The sequence below is a fragment of the Rhinoraja longicauda genome, chromosome 26 (assembly GCF_053455715.1).
Source record: "Rhinoraja longicauda isolate Sanriku21f chromosome 26, sRhiLon1.1, whole genome shotgun sequence".
Classification (NCBI taxonomy): domain Eukaryota; kingdom Metazoa; phylum Chordata; class Chondrichthyes; order Rajiformes; family Arhynchobatidae; genus Rhinoraja; species Rhinoraja longicauda.
The window spans coordinates 3,022,235-3,037,554 of NC_135978.1; the positions used below are offsets into that span (position 1 = coordinate 3,022,235).

General features: G+C 43.0%; 1 protein-coding gene across 2 annotated transcripts in view; it reads left to right on the forward strand.

The window, feature by feature from the left end:
• Nucleotides 1-15,320, forward strand: part of acaca (acetyl-CoA carboxylase alpha) — a 222,738-nt gene that overhangs the window by 110,045 nt on the left and 97,373 nt on the right. For both annotated transcript variants that reach the window (XM_078422758.1, XM_078422759.1), the window contains exons 36-39: nt 2,477-2,692; nt 5,577-5,732; nt 7,242-7,445; nt 13,176-13,331. In XM_078422758.1, the coding sequence (XP_078278884.1) occupies nt 2,477-2,692; nt 5,577-5,732; nt 7,242-7,445; nt 13,176-13,331 (732 nt within the window). The remainder of the gene's footprint in view (nt 1-2,476; nt 2,693-5,576; nt 5,733-7,241; nt 7,446-13,175; nt 13,332-15,320) is intronic.

Sequence of the window (15,320 nt, forward strand, 5' to 3'; positions counted from 1 at the left end):
AACATTCCATGAATCTAGATTTGAGTTGATAAGATATAATGTCCTGGCATTAAAACAAACACTATCAAATGGCACAGTGGGGTGCATCAGGGCAATTGAGTTCTTTACTTTGAGAAATAGATTTTGCTGTGTTAAGGCCAGTACATTAAACCCTGCTTTGTAAATATATTATGAGGTGCAAACATATTTACTGTGTTCGTGCTGCTAGTTTTAGTGTAGAATTAATGAAGAGAGTTTGCAGTAATGTAGAGCCTTTTTAAACGTGAGTCATCCTTAGAGTGAAGCATCTTAACTTAGATACGTTATTTCATACTTTGATTTAATTGCGGCCAGTGAAATTACTTCTTAAGTTGTAATCGTATTAGAAATCTTTAATGTTTGTTAGAATTTGAAAAGACCTTGACCCATATGAAAAAATATTTAGGTTAAACAATGTGAGAGTTTGCATTGATGAAGAGGAATGCCATCGTTTAAAGATGCACCTCATCACCCCCACACATCGAGTACCAGTTTGTGGTAGTGCACTGCAGCTGCTTCTGGTGATCCACCATGCCTTGTTTGTGCAGACACAAAGAACTGGATGGAGATGCTGGTTTACAAAAATGATACCAAGTTTTGGAGTAACATTGATCAGGCAGCATCTCTGGAGAATGCCTTGTGTTGGAACTTGTGCTTAGTGTAAGTTAGCTTGAGCTGCCAGGTCTGTTCCTGATTTCATCCCATTTAGTATGATGGTAGCAATGCACTGGATGCAAGGTCAATGCCAGATATTCCTTACAGTTTTATTCTAAGTTTAGTTTAGTTTATTGTCACGTGTACCGAGGTACAGCAAAAAAACATTTTGTTGCGTGCTATCAAGTCAGTGGAAAGACTATACATGATTACAATCAAGTTTGCCACAATGTACAGATACATGTTAAAGGGAATAATGTTTAGTGCAAGTTAAAGTCCTATTAAAGATAGTCTACAGGTCTTCAATGAGGGAGATGGTAGGTCAGGACCGCTCTCTAGTTCATGGTAGGATTGTTTAGTTGCCTGATAACAGCTGGGAACAAACTGTTTCTGAATGTGGCGTTGGGAGTTTTCACACTTCTGTACCTTTTACCTGATGGGAGAGGAGTGAAGGAGGGAGTGACCGGGGGTGAGACCAGTCTTTGATTAAGCTGCTGGCCTTGCTGAAGCAGTGTGAAGTGTAGATGGAACCTTCCATTCACCTGTTTTAAAGCAGAAGTTGGGACATAAGTAAATAGCTTGCTGGATTATTTTGGAAGGCATTTCAGAGCTAACCAAATGTTGTGTATTTACAGTAGAGGTGAGGTGAGCAGATCTCCTCTCCTGAAGCTTGTATGGTGGGTTTTATGAAGGTCAGCTTGTTTCCTTGTTATTCAGAGTAGTTGTATTTTTTTTCTTTTTAATTTTGATGCTATTTCTATTTTGCATTTATATTGGGATGTGAACTTGTGATTCTGGAATGTCATTTATAGCTTGGTAATGAGTGTGCTAATTACAGGCCACTGATCCACATTAAATATCTCCAATGTACTAACTTTGATCAGTAATTCTGGCACTTCAGTGCTCCTGGTGTCTTAGTAAATTCCTCCTTATTTTGTTTATCTTGTTTCAATAAGGAGATTCAGAACTAGCTTAACTGTTTTAAAAAAACTTGAAGGACCTATGTGTTGATCTCTCTGCACTTCACCTTAACTTGCAACTTGCCCGCTCCTTCCTTGAACACAATTACAGTTATACAAGTGTATTGAAGGCCCTTCCCGAGGTACAAACGTTTAGGACAGCTTGCATACATCCTACTCACAAGCAGCACAGTAGTGCAGTGAAGACGACACAATGGAGCAGCAGTAGAGTTGCTGCCTTACAGCTCAGAGACTCGGGTTCAATCCTGACTACGGGTGCTGTCTGTACGGAGTTTGTACCTTCTCCCCGTAACCACATGGGTTTTCTCCGGGTGCTCCGGTTTCCTCCCACATTCCAAAGAGGTGCAGGTTTGTAGATTAATTCGTTTTTGTATATTGTCCCTAGTGTGTAGGATAGAACTAGTGTATGGGTGATTGCTGTTTGGCGGGGACTCAGTGGGCCGAAAGGGTCTGTTTCCATGCTGTAGCTCTCAACTAAGCTAAACTATACGACTAATCTAAACTAAACAAAACCGAGCCGCACCAATCGGGTGCTGAGCCTATTCTGGCAGAGCTGGCAGCTCTGAGCAGCCTCACTCACTCACTCACTGAGTCAGTGAAGCCGGCTGGTGGCCACTCCTCCCTTGCCTGCTCGCTCGCCCGTCTCAGCTGTTTCTGCAATCCTCTCCCACGCACCGTTCATGTGCATTTCTGACTTACGAAAAGTTCAGGTGGCGAGTAGTTCTCAGGAAGGGGACACTTTCCTAACCAGGTGGAATGAGCATGTCTACTAGTTCATTCTTACTGAATAGCTGCGTTGCACATTCATTACTTTTTTTTCCCAGTTTCAGGAAGACCGGATTTACCGGCATCTGGAGCCAGCCTTGGCTTTCCAACTGGAGCTGAATCGGATGCGGAATTTTGATCTCAGTGCAATGCCTTGTGCCAACCACAAAATGCACCTCTATCTAGGCGCTGCGAAGGTGGAGACAGGAATTGAAGTCACGGACTACAGATTTTTTGTACGAGCCATCATTCGGCACTCGGACTTGGTCACTAAGGTGAGTCGGACGAGGGGTTCAACTGGCAGAACATTTCCTGCAAATGTTGGAGAAAACACGGAAATTGAACCAGAAGGAAAGGTTTAAGAGTGACAGAAAATCTAGTTGGAGAGTCGGATTTTGGATTGGTCGCGATGGGAGGCTGCCAAGAGCTACGATTTTGGAGCAATCAAAATTAGGGTGGCAAAGTGGCACAGCAGTAGAGTTGCTGCCTCACAGCACGAGAGACCCGGGTTCAAGCCTGACAATGGGTGCTGTCAGTGTGGAGTTTGTATGTTCTCCCTGTGACTGCATGGATTTTCTCTGGGTGCTCCAATTTCCTTCCACACTCTAAAGACGTACATGTTTGTAGGTTAATTGGCTTTGGTTAAATGGTAAATTGTTCCTGGTGTGTAGAATAGTGTTTGTGTACGGGGTGATTGTTGGTCGGTGTGGACTCGGTGGGACGAAGGACCTGTTTCTGCACTGTTTCTGTTTTTTTAGAGAAACAGCATGGAAACAAGCCCTTCGGCCCACCGAGTCCATAAACTGTCCAAAGGTGATTTTTGCTTTTAAGTGGGGAGTGGAGGAAGGTATGATGGTTTGGAAGTGATGGGAACATTGCCTGAGATGAGAGAAACGTTCACAGTGACAACTCTCAAGGGATCCAAGGGGAAATAGAGTCCAAGGAGAAGTATGGTGGATCTTGTTGACAAGGTAGAGTGTCAGTGCAGATGGAAGAGGAACTGTTGTAGAATCAAAGGTTTGGTGAGTTTAACTCAGTTTAATGGAAAGGATTTGATGTAAGGCGTAGAGATTTGTGGAGCCATTTGATAGGAGAACAAAAACTGGTGGTTATCTTGCTCTCCACAATGGTGACTATGGCCACTGACGTATGCAGCTTGACGATAATTGGTGTGGTTTGGTTTAGTTTAATTTATTGTCACGTGTACCGAGGTACAGTAAAAAGCATTTTGTTGTGCGCTAACCGGTCAGCAGAAAGACTACACATGATCACAATTGAGCCATCCAGCATTTCGAAAGCTGATAAAGGGAATAAAGCTTAGTGCAAAGTCGATTAAAGCTAGCTAAAGATGATCCAATGGTCTTCAGTGAGGTAGATGGTAGCTCAGGGCCGCTCTCTAGTTGGTGGTAGGATGGTTCTGTTGCCTGATAACAGCTAGGAAGAAACTGTCCCTGAATCTGGAGGTGAGCGTTTTCACACTTCTGTACCTCTTGCCTGATGGGAGAGGGGAGAAGAGGGAGTGAACCGGGGTGCGACTCGTCCTTGATTATGCTGCTGGCCTTGCCGAGGCAGCGTGAAGCGTAGATTAAATCAAAGGAAGGTAGGTTGGTTTGTGTGATGGTCTGGGCTACATCCACAATTCTCTGCACTTTCTTGCATTGGCAAAGGCAATGGAAATCTGCCATTTGCTCATCCCTTGAAGTACAGAGGGTAAAATGTGAGGGGCAATAATTGAGACTGAAGCAAGTGAATGAAGACATTTTTGATGAAGGTGAGACCAAATATGCAGTTGTGAAGGTAGTGCAGGTTGCATGTCTGCAGCCTGGAAGTGAAGTTATGACTTGGATTTTATTTTTACTCTAACGATGGAAGCAACTGTTAACGGCTGGTTTCAGAACATGGGTGGGGAAGAATGGTCGGAGATGGCCAATTGTGAAGTCAGATTGGAGATCCTCATGGCGTATGAAATTTTGACTTAAACTTGGAATAAAACCTGATATACTTCTCCAAAAGAAATCACATGATGAGTTATATTATGTGCTATAATCCTGAGTAGCACTTTACTCAGTTAATGTGTCTGCCTAGTCATATTTTTGAATTTTTACTGCATTTTAATGTAACTTCTGATGGTCTACTTCACTTGATATGATTTTTCACTTAATTTGAAAATCCTCATTGAAAAGTTGAACAAGCATAAAACTGAGGGCAGGTAGCAGATTAATTAAAAGCCCTGTGATGCTTTAAGCAAAATTACTCTAAATGAAACAGACCTGTATTTAAGGATTGCTGCTTTTTGATTCAAGTAAGTTTTTTTTTTTCTTTAATTTCTTTTGCATGCCGGTGATTAAAGGTGACCTTAGTTTTATTTTTCAAAATTTAATTGGTTTAATTATTTCACAGTTAATTGAGAGAAAATATTGACAATGTTCTTGAATTTTCTTAATTCAGTTTAACTGCATCTAACCCGTGGGATTTTAATTGGTTTTGTTTCTGCTCATTTAATTTTCATATGGGGAGCCTGTCCTTGTAAAAAAAAAGACAATTTTATCTATTCCTTTTCTGAAAATCCCATTTCATGTTCAGATACAGATGTTGGATATTTCTTGGATGTATATTCACTGAGTATTATTTTAGGATGTGGATCTCAACACTAAAACTTTGCTCTGTTATTTAATCCACAACAGTATTATTCCCATTCCTCTTCTCCAGAGATGCTGCCTGTCCCGCTGAGTTACTCCAGCATTTTGTATCTACCTTTGATTTAAACCAGCATCTGCAGTTCTTTCCTACACAGTATTACTCCCAAGCCCTTAAAGCCACCTTCCAAATCATGCCTCTGAGAAGATTTTCATAGTTGTTTTTCTGCTGTTTTGTTTTGTAGCTAAAATTATTGAATTTGGTGTAATTGAGGAATAATCCTTGCATTTAGCCACCAGTTTTAAAATTTGCTAGTTTATAGTCCTTTTTCTATAGTTCTTCATCTGCCCAGCGCTGTATGGCAGCAACCCTACCACTGCGGCCACTGTGCTGCCCTTTATTGTTAAGATTTTGTTCAGATTTTGGATATCATGTGGTATGAGAGGTGGGGTTTTGGTTTTCTTGTCGTTGTTTCTCTCAATAGTCAAAGAATATTTACAGTGATACTAACTTTGCTTGCAGGAAGCCTCGTTTGAGTACCTGCAAAATGAGGGGGAGCGTTTGCTGCTGGAGGCTATGGACGAGTTGGAAGTGGCATTTAACAACACTAACGTTCGAACAGACTGCAACCACATCTTCCTCAACTTCGTTCCCACTGTTATCATGGATCCTTCAAAGGTAGCCGTTTACTTCTCATTTGTATCGAGGAAACAATAAAGCAAACTACAATCTAGATGTTTGGGAGCTTGTGGACGTGGGCACAGGTGAACTGTTCGTTCTGATCCTAAGTGCTGTCACAAAACCAGTGGTAGTGGGTGAATAATCTCAGAGAATATAACTCTGTTTGTGGGAAAAGAGCACAAAATGCTGGAGTAAGTCAGCGGGGGTCAGGCAGCATCTCTGGAGAACATGGATAGGTGATGTTTCGGGTCGAGATCTGATATTTCTACTCTGTCTAGATATGCTGAGAATTATAAGGTATTTTTTTCAAGAATCATAACAGCGACTGCATCTGGATTCCAATCTTTGAGAAAACTCATCTGGTTTACAAATATTCTTCAGAATAAGAAACTATACATTTTTACCTGCCTAGATCTTCTGAGGTCTGCAGGATATTTTCTAGAATCATGACATAAGATGGATATGTTATAAAGCTCACAAAATTTCTAGATTCAAGTTTGACCTGACCTACACAACTAACTTAGCTCAGTTAATGTGTGTTTCAGGTTGGGACACTTCTTCAGAATGTTGTGTTTCTTGTCAACTTCAACCTCTTGGTGGAAGTCTGAGCTATGCCCGCCAGCCATCATATCATTCATGTACACTGATTCTATGTTATCCCACTTTCCCATTCACTCCCTACACACTGGGCAGTTTTCAGAGGCCAATTAACCTACAAACCCGCACGTCTTTAGGATGTGGGGGGAAACCGGAGCATCCGGAGGAAACCCACATGGTCACCGGGAGAACGTGTAAACTCTGTATAGACAGCACCCGAGGTCAGAATCGAACCCGGGTCTCTGGCGTAGTGAGGGAGCAGGTCTACCAGCTGTCCATGATGGCATGTCGAAACTAATTTGATACAACTGATATGTTTCTAACTTCTTTGAATTAAGAAGTGTACATATTTTAAATATTTTTGGTTAAATGGCACGGTGGTGCAGCAGTAGATTGCTGCCTTTAGTTTAGTTTAGAGATACAGCCTGGAAACAGGCCCTTCGGCCCACTGTCCACATCGATCAATGATCCCTGCATAATTAATACTATCCTACACACACTAGGGACAATTTACACTTATACCAAGCTAATTAACTGACAAACCTGCTCCACCGTGCCGCCATACAGCGCCAAATATAGCGCTGGGTTCAGTCCTGCTGTCTGTACGGAGTTTGTACATTGTCCCCGTGACCTGCATAGATTTTCCCCGGGATCTTCGGTTTCCTCCCACACTCCAAAGATGTTCAGGTGTGTAAGTTAATTGGCTTGGTTTAATTGTAAATTGTCCCAAGTGAGTAGGTTGCGGGTTCGTGTGCGGGGATCAATGGTCGGCACGGTCATGGTGGGCCGAAGGGCATGTTTCCGCACTGTACCTCTAAACTAAACTATATTTGTTAGCACGATGGCTATTGTACAGTAATTCTGCAATGGATTAAGGTTCTGAGTATTTGTTTCTTTTCATTCCTCCAGATAGAAGAGTCCGTGCGCAGCATGGTGATGCGATACGGCAGTCGTCTCTGGAAGCTGCGGGTGCTTCAGGCTGAGCTGAAAATAAATATCCGACTGACTCCCACAGGGAAGGCCATTCCAATCAGGCTGTTTCTGACCAATGAGTCAGGTTATTACTTGGACATTAGTCTGTACAAGGAGGTGACAAACGTCGGGACTAGTCAGGTATGAGCTGAATTACTCACTTGTACATTAACAGATGTGTTTACTGAAACAGTATTAGGTTTATATTTATTATTGTCACATGGCGCACAGTCTCTTGCCCCAAGTAGGGGAATTAAGAACCGTAGGACATAGGTTTAAAGTGGAAAGATTTTATAGGAATCTGAGGGATAACATTTTCACACAAAGGGTGGTGGGTGTATGGAACAAGCTGATGGAGAAGGTAGTTGAGGCAGGGACTATTGCCATGTTTAAGAAACAATTAGGCTTGTACATGGATAGGACAGGTTGAGAGGGATTTGGGTCACATGCCGGCAGGTGGGACTAGTATAGATGGGACACGTTTGGTCGGTATGGGCAAGTTGGGCCGAATGGCCTGTTTCTATGCTGGATGACTATGTTCTGTGGATTAGTGAATAGCTTTGTTTTGCATGCTGTCCAAACAGATCAGCTGTGCAATACATAGATACAATAAGTTCAAACTCAAGTACAGTACAAATACAGCAAAGACGCAGAATATAGTTTGCAGCATTGCACTGCATCAGTTACATGGACAAAGTTTAGTTTAGTTTATTGTCATGTGTACAGTGAAAAGCGTTTTTGTTGTGTGATATCCAGTCAGTGGAAAGACTATACAGTTGAGCCATCCACAGGGTTCAGATGCAGAATAAAGGGAATAACGTTTAGTGTAAAATAACATTTAGTGTAAAATAGTGTGTCCAGTAAAGTCTGATTAAAGATAGTCCAATGAGGAGATCAGGACCACTCTCTAGGTGATATATTGATTCCGTTGCCTGATAACAGCTGGGAAAAAACTGTCCCTGAATCTGGAGGCGTGCATTTTCAAAGTTCTTTACTTCTTGCCTGAATAGAGAGGGGAGAAGAAGGAATGTCCGTGGTGAGACCGGTCCTTGATTATGCTGGTGGCCTTGCCAAGTCAGTGAGAAGTGTCAATGGGAGGTTGTTATGTGTGATGGTCTAGGCATTTCGTGCTGTCTTGGATGGAGCTATTCCCAAAGCATACTGTGATGCATCCCGATTAAATGCTTTCTATGGCGCGTCTGTAGACGTTGGTGAGAGTTGTTGGGGACATGCCAAACTTCCTTAGCCTTCTAAGGAAGTAGAGGCGTTGGTGTACAATGTCCTCAGTGGGGTCGTTGTGAATCGAACAGTACCCTAGCTTATGGAAGGACCATTCAGAAGCCTGATAACAGAGAGGTAGATGTTGTTACTTGTAAGAGTCGCTGGAGACATTCAGAATTTCCACAGTCTCCTCAGGAAGTAAAGCTGTTGTGTTCTATAATCAGCATCAGTTTACCCCATAGACACAAAGTGCTGGAGTAACTCAGCGGGTCAGGCAGCATCTCTGGAGGAAAAACTCAGTTTACCCTGTTGCAGTACTGGAACATACCTCCTCCATGGTAGAATGTATAAGAACTGCAGATGCTAGTTTAAATTGAAGGTAGACACAAAATGCTGGAGTAACTCAGCAAGATGCCGCCTGTCCCGCTGAGTTACTCCAGCATTTTGTGCCTACCTTCAATCCTTCATGGTCGACTTGCATTCATAAAGATGGCCATTTTTTGGAACTTGGAGTAATTTGTCTAATTTGGTTAGATGTTTAATTGGGCTTAGATTGGAGATTGACTGCAGAACAGGTCCCTTGGCTAACTGCAGTTGTAAATGTGAAAAGTTCTGTGAAGCGTTTTTTGAATTTTGTGGCTATCCGTTATAGGAATGGAGTCGCAGTCAAAGGAAACTATTTTCATAGTGGGTAGGTACATAATATGAGGTGCTGTTCCTCCAGTTTGCATGTGGACTCAAGGCCTGCTGGAGCTCTTAGTTACCAACAATTTGAAGTCCCCTTTCCATTTCCACACCTACCTTTTAATCCTCGGCCTCCTCCGTTGCCAGAGTGAGGCCAGATACACCTCATATTCCACTTGGGTTGTTCACAACCCAGTGGTGTGATCATTGAATTCTCCAATTTTAAGTAACACCCCTGTTTCTCCCTCTTTCTTCCCTGCCCATTTCTCCCTCAATCCTGCTAGAGTCACCATGTTCCTTTCCCTACTTTATGCACAAATCTCTCATCCTGAGTCCATCATTTCCTTTTCACCCCCCCGCTTTTCCTTCCCCACCCCGAACTTGCACCCCTTGTCCCCTTCCACTATATCCCACCCTCTGATATTACATTTAATTACTCCTCTCTTTATCTGACACCCTTTTGTCCCTTACTCCACCCATCTGCCAACTCAACTCCCCTCACCTGTATCCACCTATCACTTGCCAGGCTTTGTCCCGCTCCCCACCTCTCGTTGCTCCCCCCATTCCATCAATCTGAAGAAGGTCCCGACCCAAAACGCCTCCTGTCCATTCCCTCCTAGTTGCTTGGCCCGTTGAATTCCTCCTGAACTTGGTGTTATGTTCAGGAGGTGAAAGCAAAATTGTTTTCGAGGAAGTCACCAGAGGCATCAACGGTAGCAATCAAATGAAGGGGAAGAGCAGAATCTGATAGTGCTTGTGGGATGTGGGGTGTACTGTTGCTTACCAAGAGTGATAAGAGCACTGGGAGGATAGGACGTGAAAGATTGATTGCCAGTGTTAAATTTTCAGCTCATGGTGCATTATATCTAAACTTCAAATCAGTGTTACACCAAATGTGTTAATATGCCACTCCAGTCTCCGACAGGGCAGCACAATGACCAAGCTGGTAGAGCTGTGGCCTCACAACGCCAAAGACCCGAGTTCGATCCTGACCTCGGGCTCTGTCTGTGTGGAGTTTGCACGTTCTCCATGTGACCACAAAGGTTCCCTCCCACATCTCAAAGACATGCGGGTTTGTGGGTTGACTGGGCCTCTGTAAAACTGGCCCTCCTGTGTTGGGGGTTCTATGGGAAAGTGGGATACATAGAACTAGTGTAAACGGGTGATCGATGGACTCAGTGGGCTATATCTCTCAATCAATCAATCAATCAATCAAAAAGCCTCCATTCTCAGCCATTTTTGTAGTCTTCTTCCCTGCAGAAGGATGTTTGTTTCCTCTCTATTTCAGCCAGTCCGGTGTCTCAGATTTTAATTTCTCAATATTTGAGAGACGGAAAGTTTTTGTGATGAAAATCATGAAATTCTACTCTTTGTAATTTGCAGCTTGACCTTTCCTGTGATATTCTTCTGATTGAGTTTATGATAATGAAATTACTGAGTATATGTCCAACAGCCACAGCAGGAGGAGATGGGGGCAAAAGGAGTGATTAAATCTCCAGTGTTCTCATAGTGGTACCTACTATTCTTAGCCATTGTCGCTGTGGCGCTTTGTACACTTTGATTACATTAACTCATATCACAATGGCTTCAAGGCAAGCCTTTTCTTGTCAGTAAATAATGCCACAACTTGTTTTTTTTTGTTGTAATTGTACGGAATAAGACTTTTCGTGGCAAAAACTTTCATTTTCATTATGTATTGTAAATGACAAAAGAGGTCAGGAAAATGACTACTAGGCAATACAGTGAAAGAGGATATTAGAATGTTTGTATGGGTAACCTCTAGTAGCCTTTGGAAAGATTCCTCAGAGACCGCTCCCACGCATGATTGATTGCCTTCCACGCTGGCTGTTGATGAAAGATACAGCAGCGGCAACAACAGCAATGGATTATAGCAGGGATGCCTACTGTGGGCCTTACAGAGATGTGCCGCTAATCCCCAGTGCACAACGCACTGCAACTTATCACTGTGCTTCAAAGCACACACAGACGTGTGTGCGCACACACACACACACACACACACACACACACACACACACACACACACACACACACACACTCACACACACACACACACACACACACACACACACACACACACACAGAAGCATACACACACACACACACACACACAAACACAGGCATATGCAGCCCCACACACACACACAGAAGCATGCGCGCACGCACACACACACAAACACGCGCGCGCACACACACAGGCATATGCAGACACACACACAAACACAGGCACACACACGGACAGATGCGCTCGCGCGCACACACACTCACATATCGAAACATGCACACACACACACCACAGACAGACAGACTCACACACACGCATACAAAAACCCAGGCACACAGACAAACCCAGATAGACAAACACAGACAGACAAGCACAGACACACGTAGACAGACACAGGCAGACATACAGACACAAGACAGATGCACATACACAGGCACGCACGCACATTTATACATACACACACATACGCACTTACACTGTCCAACACATAATAACAAAAACAAGTATCTTTGCAACAAAAAATATGCTAGCTGCTGCAAATGTGTGAAGCATGTTCCCCTTTTAATTAGTATGAATTTTGTTGAAAGGTCTTTTAAAAAGCTGTTCCGATTCTTTAGCACTCCGTGCATTACTTTTGAATACAGAATTAAAATATTTTACAATCATTTGTTAAATCTGTTCAGTAACTTGTATTGTTGTACAAGATGCATTAACTAAGGTAAGTATTAAGTGCCACTTCAATATCCTAATGTATCTAACCACCGAACATCGATCATTTTAAATCTCCGAAGCACAAGTTCGTGCAGCAGCAAATGGTCAGATTTAATCTATATAACATTGATCAACAAGTGCTTTTGGCTATGTTCGATTTATATATATAATGAAATCAAGACTGTCAACTCTTCCCATGGCATTTCCATTGGTGAAACGGTTCTGCCCTCAGTGTAATAAAAAGTTTGATAATCCGGCACACTCGGGTCTTTAGTTATGTCAGGTAGCTGATTTTCATTCTTCTGGAAGTTACATTTATTATCTTAGCACATGTGCCATTTCCTTTACTTGCATGTGTCAGGAAACCTGTGGGAACAGGAGAGATCTGGAGAAGATTCAGGAGAGGATTGGGGTGTCACTGATCCCAATCAATATATTACCAGCTTTTATTTTCTCTGTTTCCAAGATCTGCAGTGTTTTGCTTTTTAATAAAATAAGTAATACAGGTCCACCACCGATTTTCCGGCAACCATTGGTTCCAGAGCCATTCTGTATTATGCGTTTTGCCGGATCTACAAAGGTCGCAGCCTCCGAGAGGAGTCCATCGATACCGGCACGACAGCGAGACACCGGCCCGCAAAGTCAGCCTCGGAAGTCGGCCATGGGCCGATGGGGCCGGGCCGGAGTTATAGACCACTGGCCATAAGGGGAACATTCGACCTACCGATCAGCCGCGAAAGTCCCCATGTGTTCGAGATCACCGCCTCACCCGGCCAAGGAGCCACATTTTCAAGGGGAATTTCAATTGTGCTCTCATAATTTTGTCCGGATTAAAGGAGGTGCCGGAACGCCAGTTGATGAAAAATTGGTGGTGGACCTGTTGTAATTATAATAATATCCCTTTGTGATTACATGTTATTTTGAAAGGTGCGAGTCTGGAATATGTTGCCAGTGGTGGTGGAGGCAGATATGGTAGAGGCGTGTAAAAGGCTTAGATAGACGCATGAATAGGCAAGGAATGGAAATATATGGATCAAGTGCAGGCGGATGAGATTAGTTTATCTTGGCATCATGTTTGGCATAGACATTATGGGCTGATGGGCCGATTGTTGTGCTGTACGTTTCTGTGTTCTAACGGACAGAATAAGCAACTGTTCTGGGCACAGGAGCTGGCGCGTGTATAATATTTTTGGGAGAAAAAAAATCCTTTTACCTTTTCTGTCTCACAACAGATCATGTTCCAGGCGTATGGGGATAAACAAGGACCATTACATGGAATGCTTATCAACACCCCCTACGTGACCAAAGATTTACTGCAATCCAAGAGGTTTCAAGCGCAATCCCTTGGAACGACCTATGTATACGACTTGCCTGAAATGTTCCGACAGGTAAATCCTTTGGAACTCTGCTATTTTGAGGATGGCGCTACTGTGGGATGAAGATTTGAGCTGAAAATCTTGTAGATGGGTTTTTACGAGCCAGATAGAATAAACTTTTGGTAATGTGGTGTAAGAATTAACATTAATTAAAGATGCTTAGATAATCAGTGCAGCTTAAACAAAAATGTCATTTGAATTTTAAGATGATTATTATGGCCCCAGTATTACTTCCTGATGTCAATTTATTTGTTGCATTTATTTCTCCCCTCCCCGTCCACTCTCATTCCTTTCTCTGGCTTCAAGATTCACAGCTCTTCAATCCTTTTGTCTCACACTTTCTGTTTTAATCTCTGGCCTTTGTTGCAACTGTCTGCCTATCAAAATCCCCTCTCACATGTTCACCTATTACTTGCCACGCTTTGAATTGAATTGAATAAGTTTATTGGCCAAGTATGTACACGTACAAGGAATGTGCCTTGGTGCTCCACTCGCAAGTAACAACACGAACATACAGTAAACAATTAAGAATAAAGCATAAAACATTAAAACATTAAGAATAAAACATTATAGTTTAAACATGTGAATGAAATAAACCAGAGCGGAAAGAGGCTACAGACGTTTGGTTATTGGGTAGCGCTACTACTTGCGGGGAAAAAAGCTGTTTTTATGTCTGGCTGTGGCGGCTTTGACAGTCCAGTCTCTCCTGTCTCCCAGATTTCTTTCCCCCACCCGAAGGGTCCCGATCTGATACATCACCTACCCATGTTCTCCTAATGTGCTGCCTGACCTGCTGAGTTACTCCAGTACTTTGTGTCCTTTGTTGTCTCAATATGGTTTTTTTTGGCCAGTATCTGATTGTCTATTTAATATGATAAACTTTCAAGTTTTGTTGATGTTTCTTTTGTGATGGCTATATTCATCCTGATTCTTGATGAGGGGACAAGGCAGTTTTCATTTTAAGAATGTTAAACTGTCACAAAGCACAAAGTGCCGGAGGAACTCAGTGGATCTGGTGAAGATCTTTCATCTGCAGTTTTGTGTGTCTCCATTTTACTACTCCACTGCGAAAGAGTTTAAAGAAGTGTCCCAACACTGTCTGTACATTCCCTCCACCGATGCCATCTGACCCGCTAAGTTCCTCCAGCACTTGTTTTTTTGCTCAAGATGTTGATATCTGCAGTTTCTTGTGTCTCTATTAAGTGTGTAGCTAATTGTAAAATAATTGTTTCAAGTCATCAGAGGAAGTTATCAAGTGAATACTAAATAGATTGTGCTGTAAAGCTCTGGCTCCAACAGACTGGCGTGATCCTGGCCTCTGGCGCTGTCTGTGTGCAGTTTGCATGTTCTAGCTTCAACACATCGGGGTTTCCCCAAGATGCTCCCACATCCCAAAGGTGTGTAAGCTGATAATATTAATCGGCCGTTGTAAATTGCCCCAGTGGAGAAAAATCAGTGGAGACAATGTGAGAGAGAGGTAATGTTGGAGGGTGGGAAGGAGGGAAAATGTGTTTGAATGGTACTGGGATGGGCGGCACAGAGGCACAACAGTAAACTTGTCGCCTTACAGCGCCAGCAACGTGCGTTTGATCCTGACTTCGGGTGCTGTCTGCACAGAGTTTGTGCGTTCCCATGTGGATTTTCTCCGGGTGCTCCAGTGTCCTCCCACACACCAGAGATGTACAGCTTTGTAGGTTAATTGGTTTTGGTAAAATTGTACATTGTCCATAGTGCGTAGGATAGTGTTAGTGCTCGGGATGATCGCTGGTCAGCGCAGTCTCGGTGAGCTGAAGGGCCTGTTTACGTTCTGTGTGGAAGTTTAAAGGTACTGGAGAAAAGGAATAAGTGTCTGAAGAAGTGTTCCAACTCGAAACATCACCTATTCCTTTTCTCCAGAGATGCTGTCTGACCCATTGAATTACTCCGGCATTTTGTATCTATACACCAACATCTGCAGTTCCTTCCTACACGTTTTGTTAGCAATAACAAGTCTTCCTCATC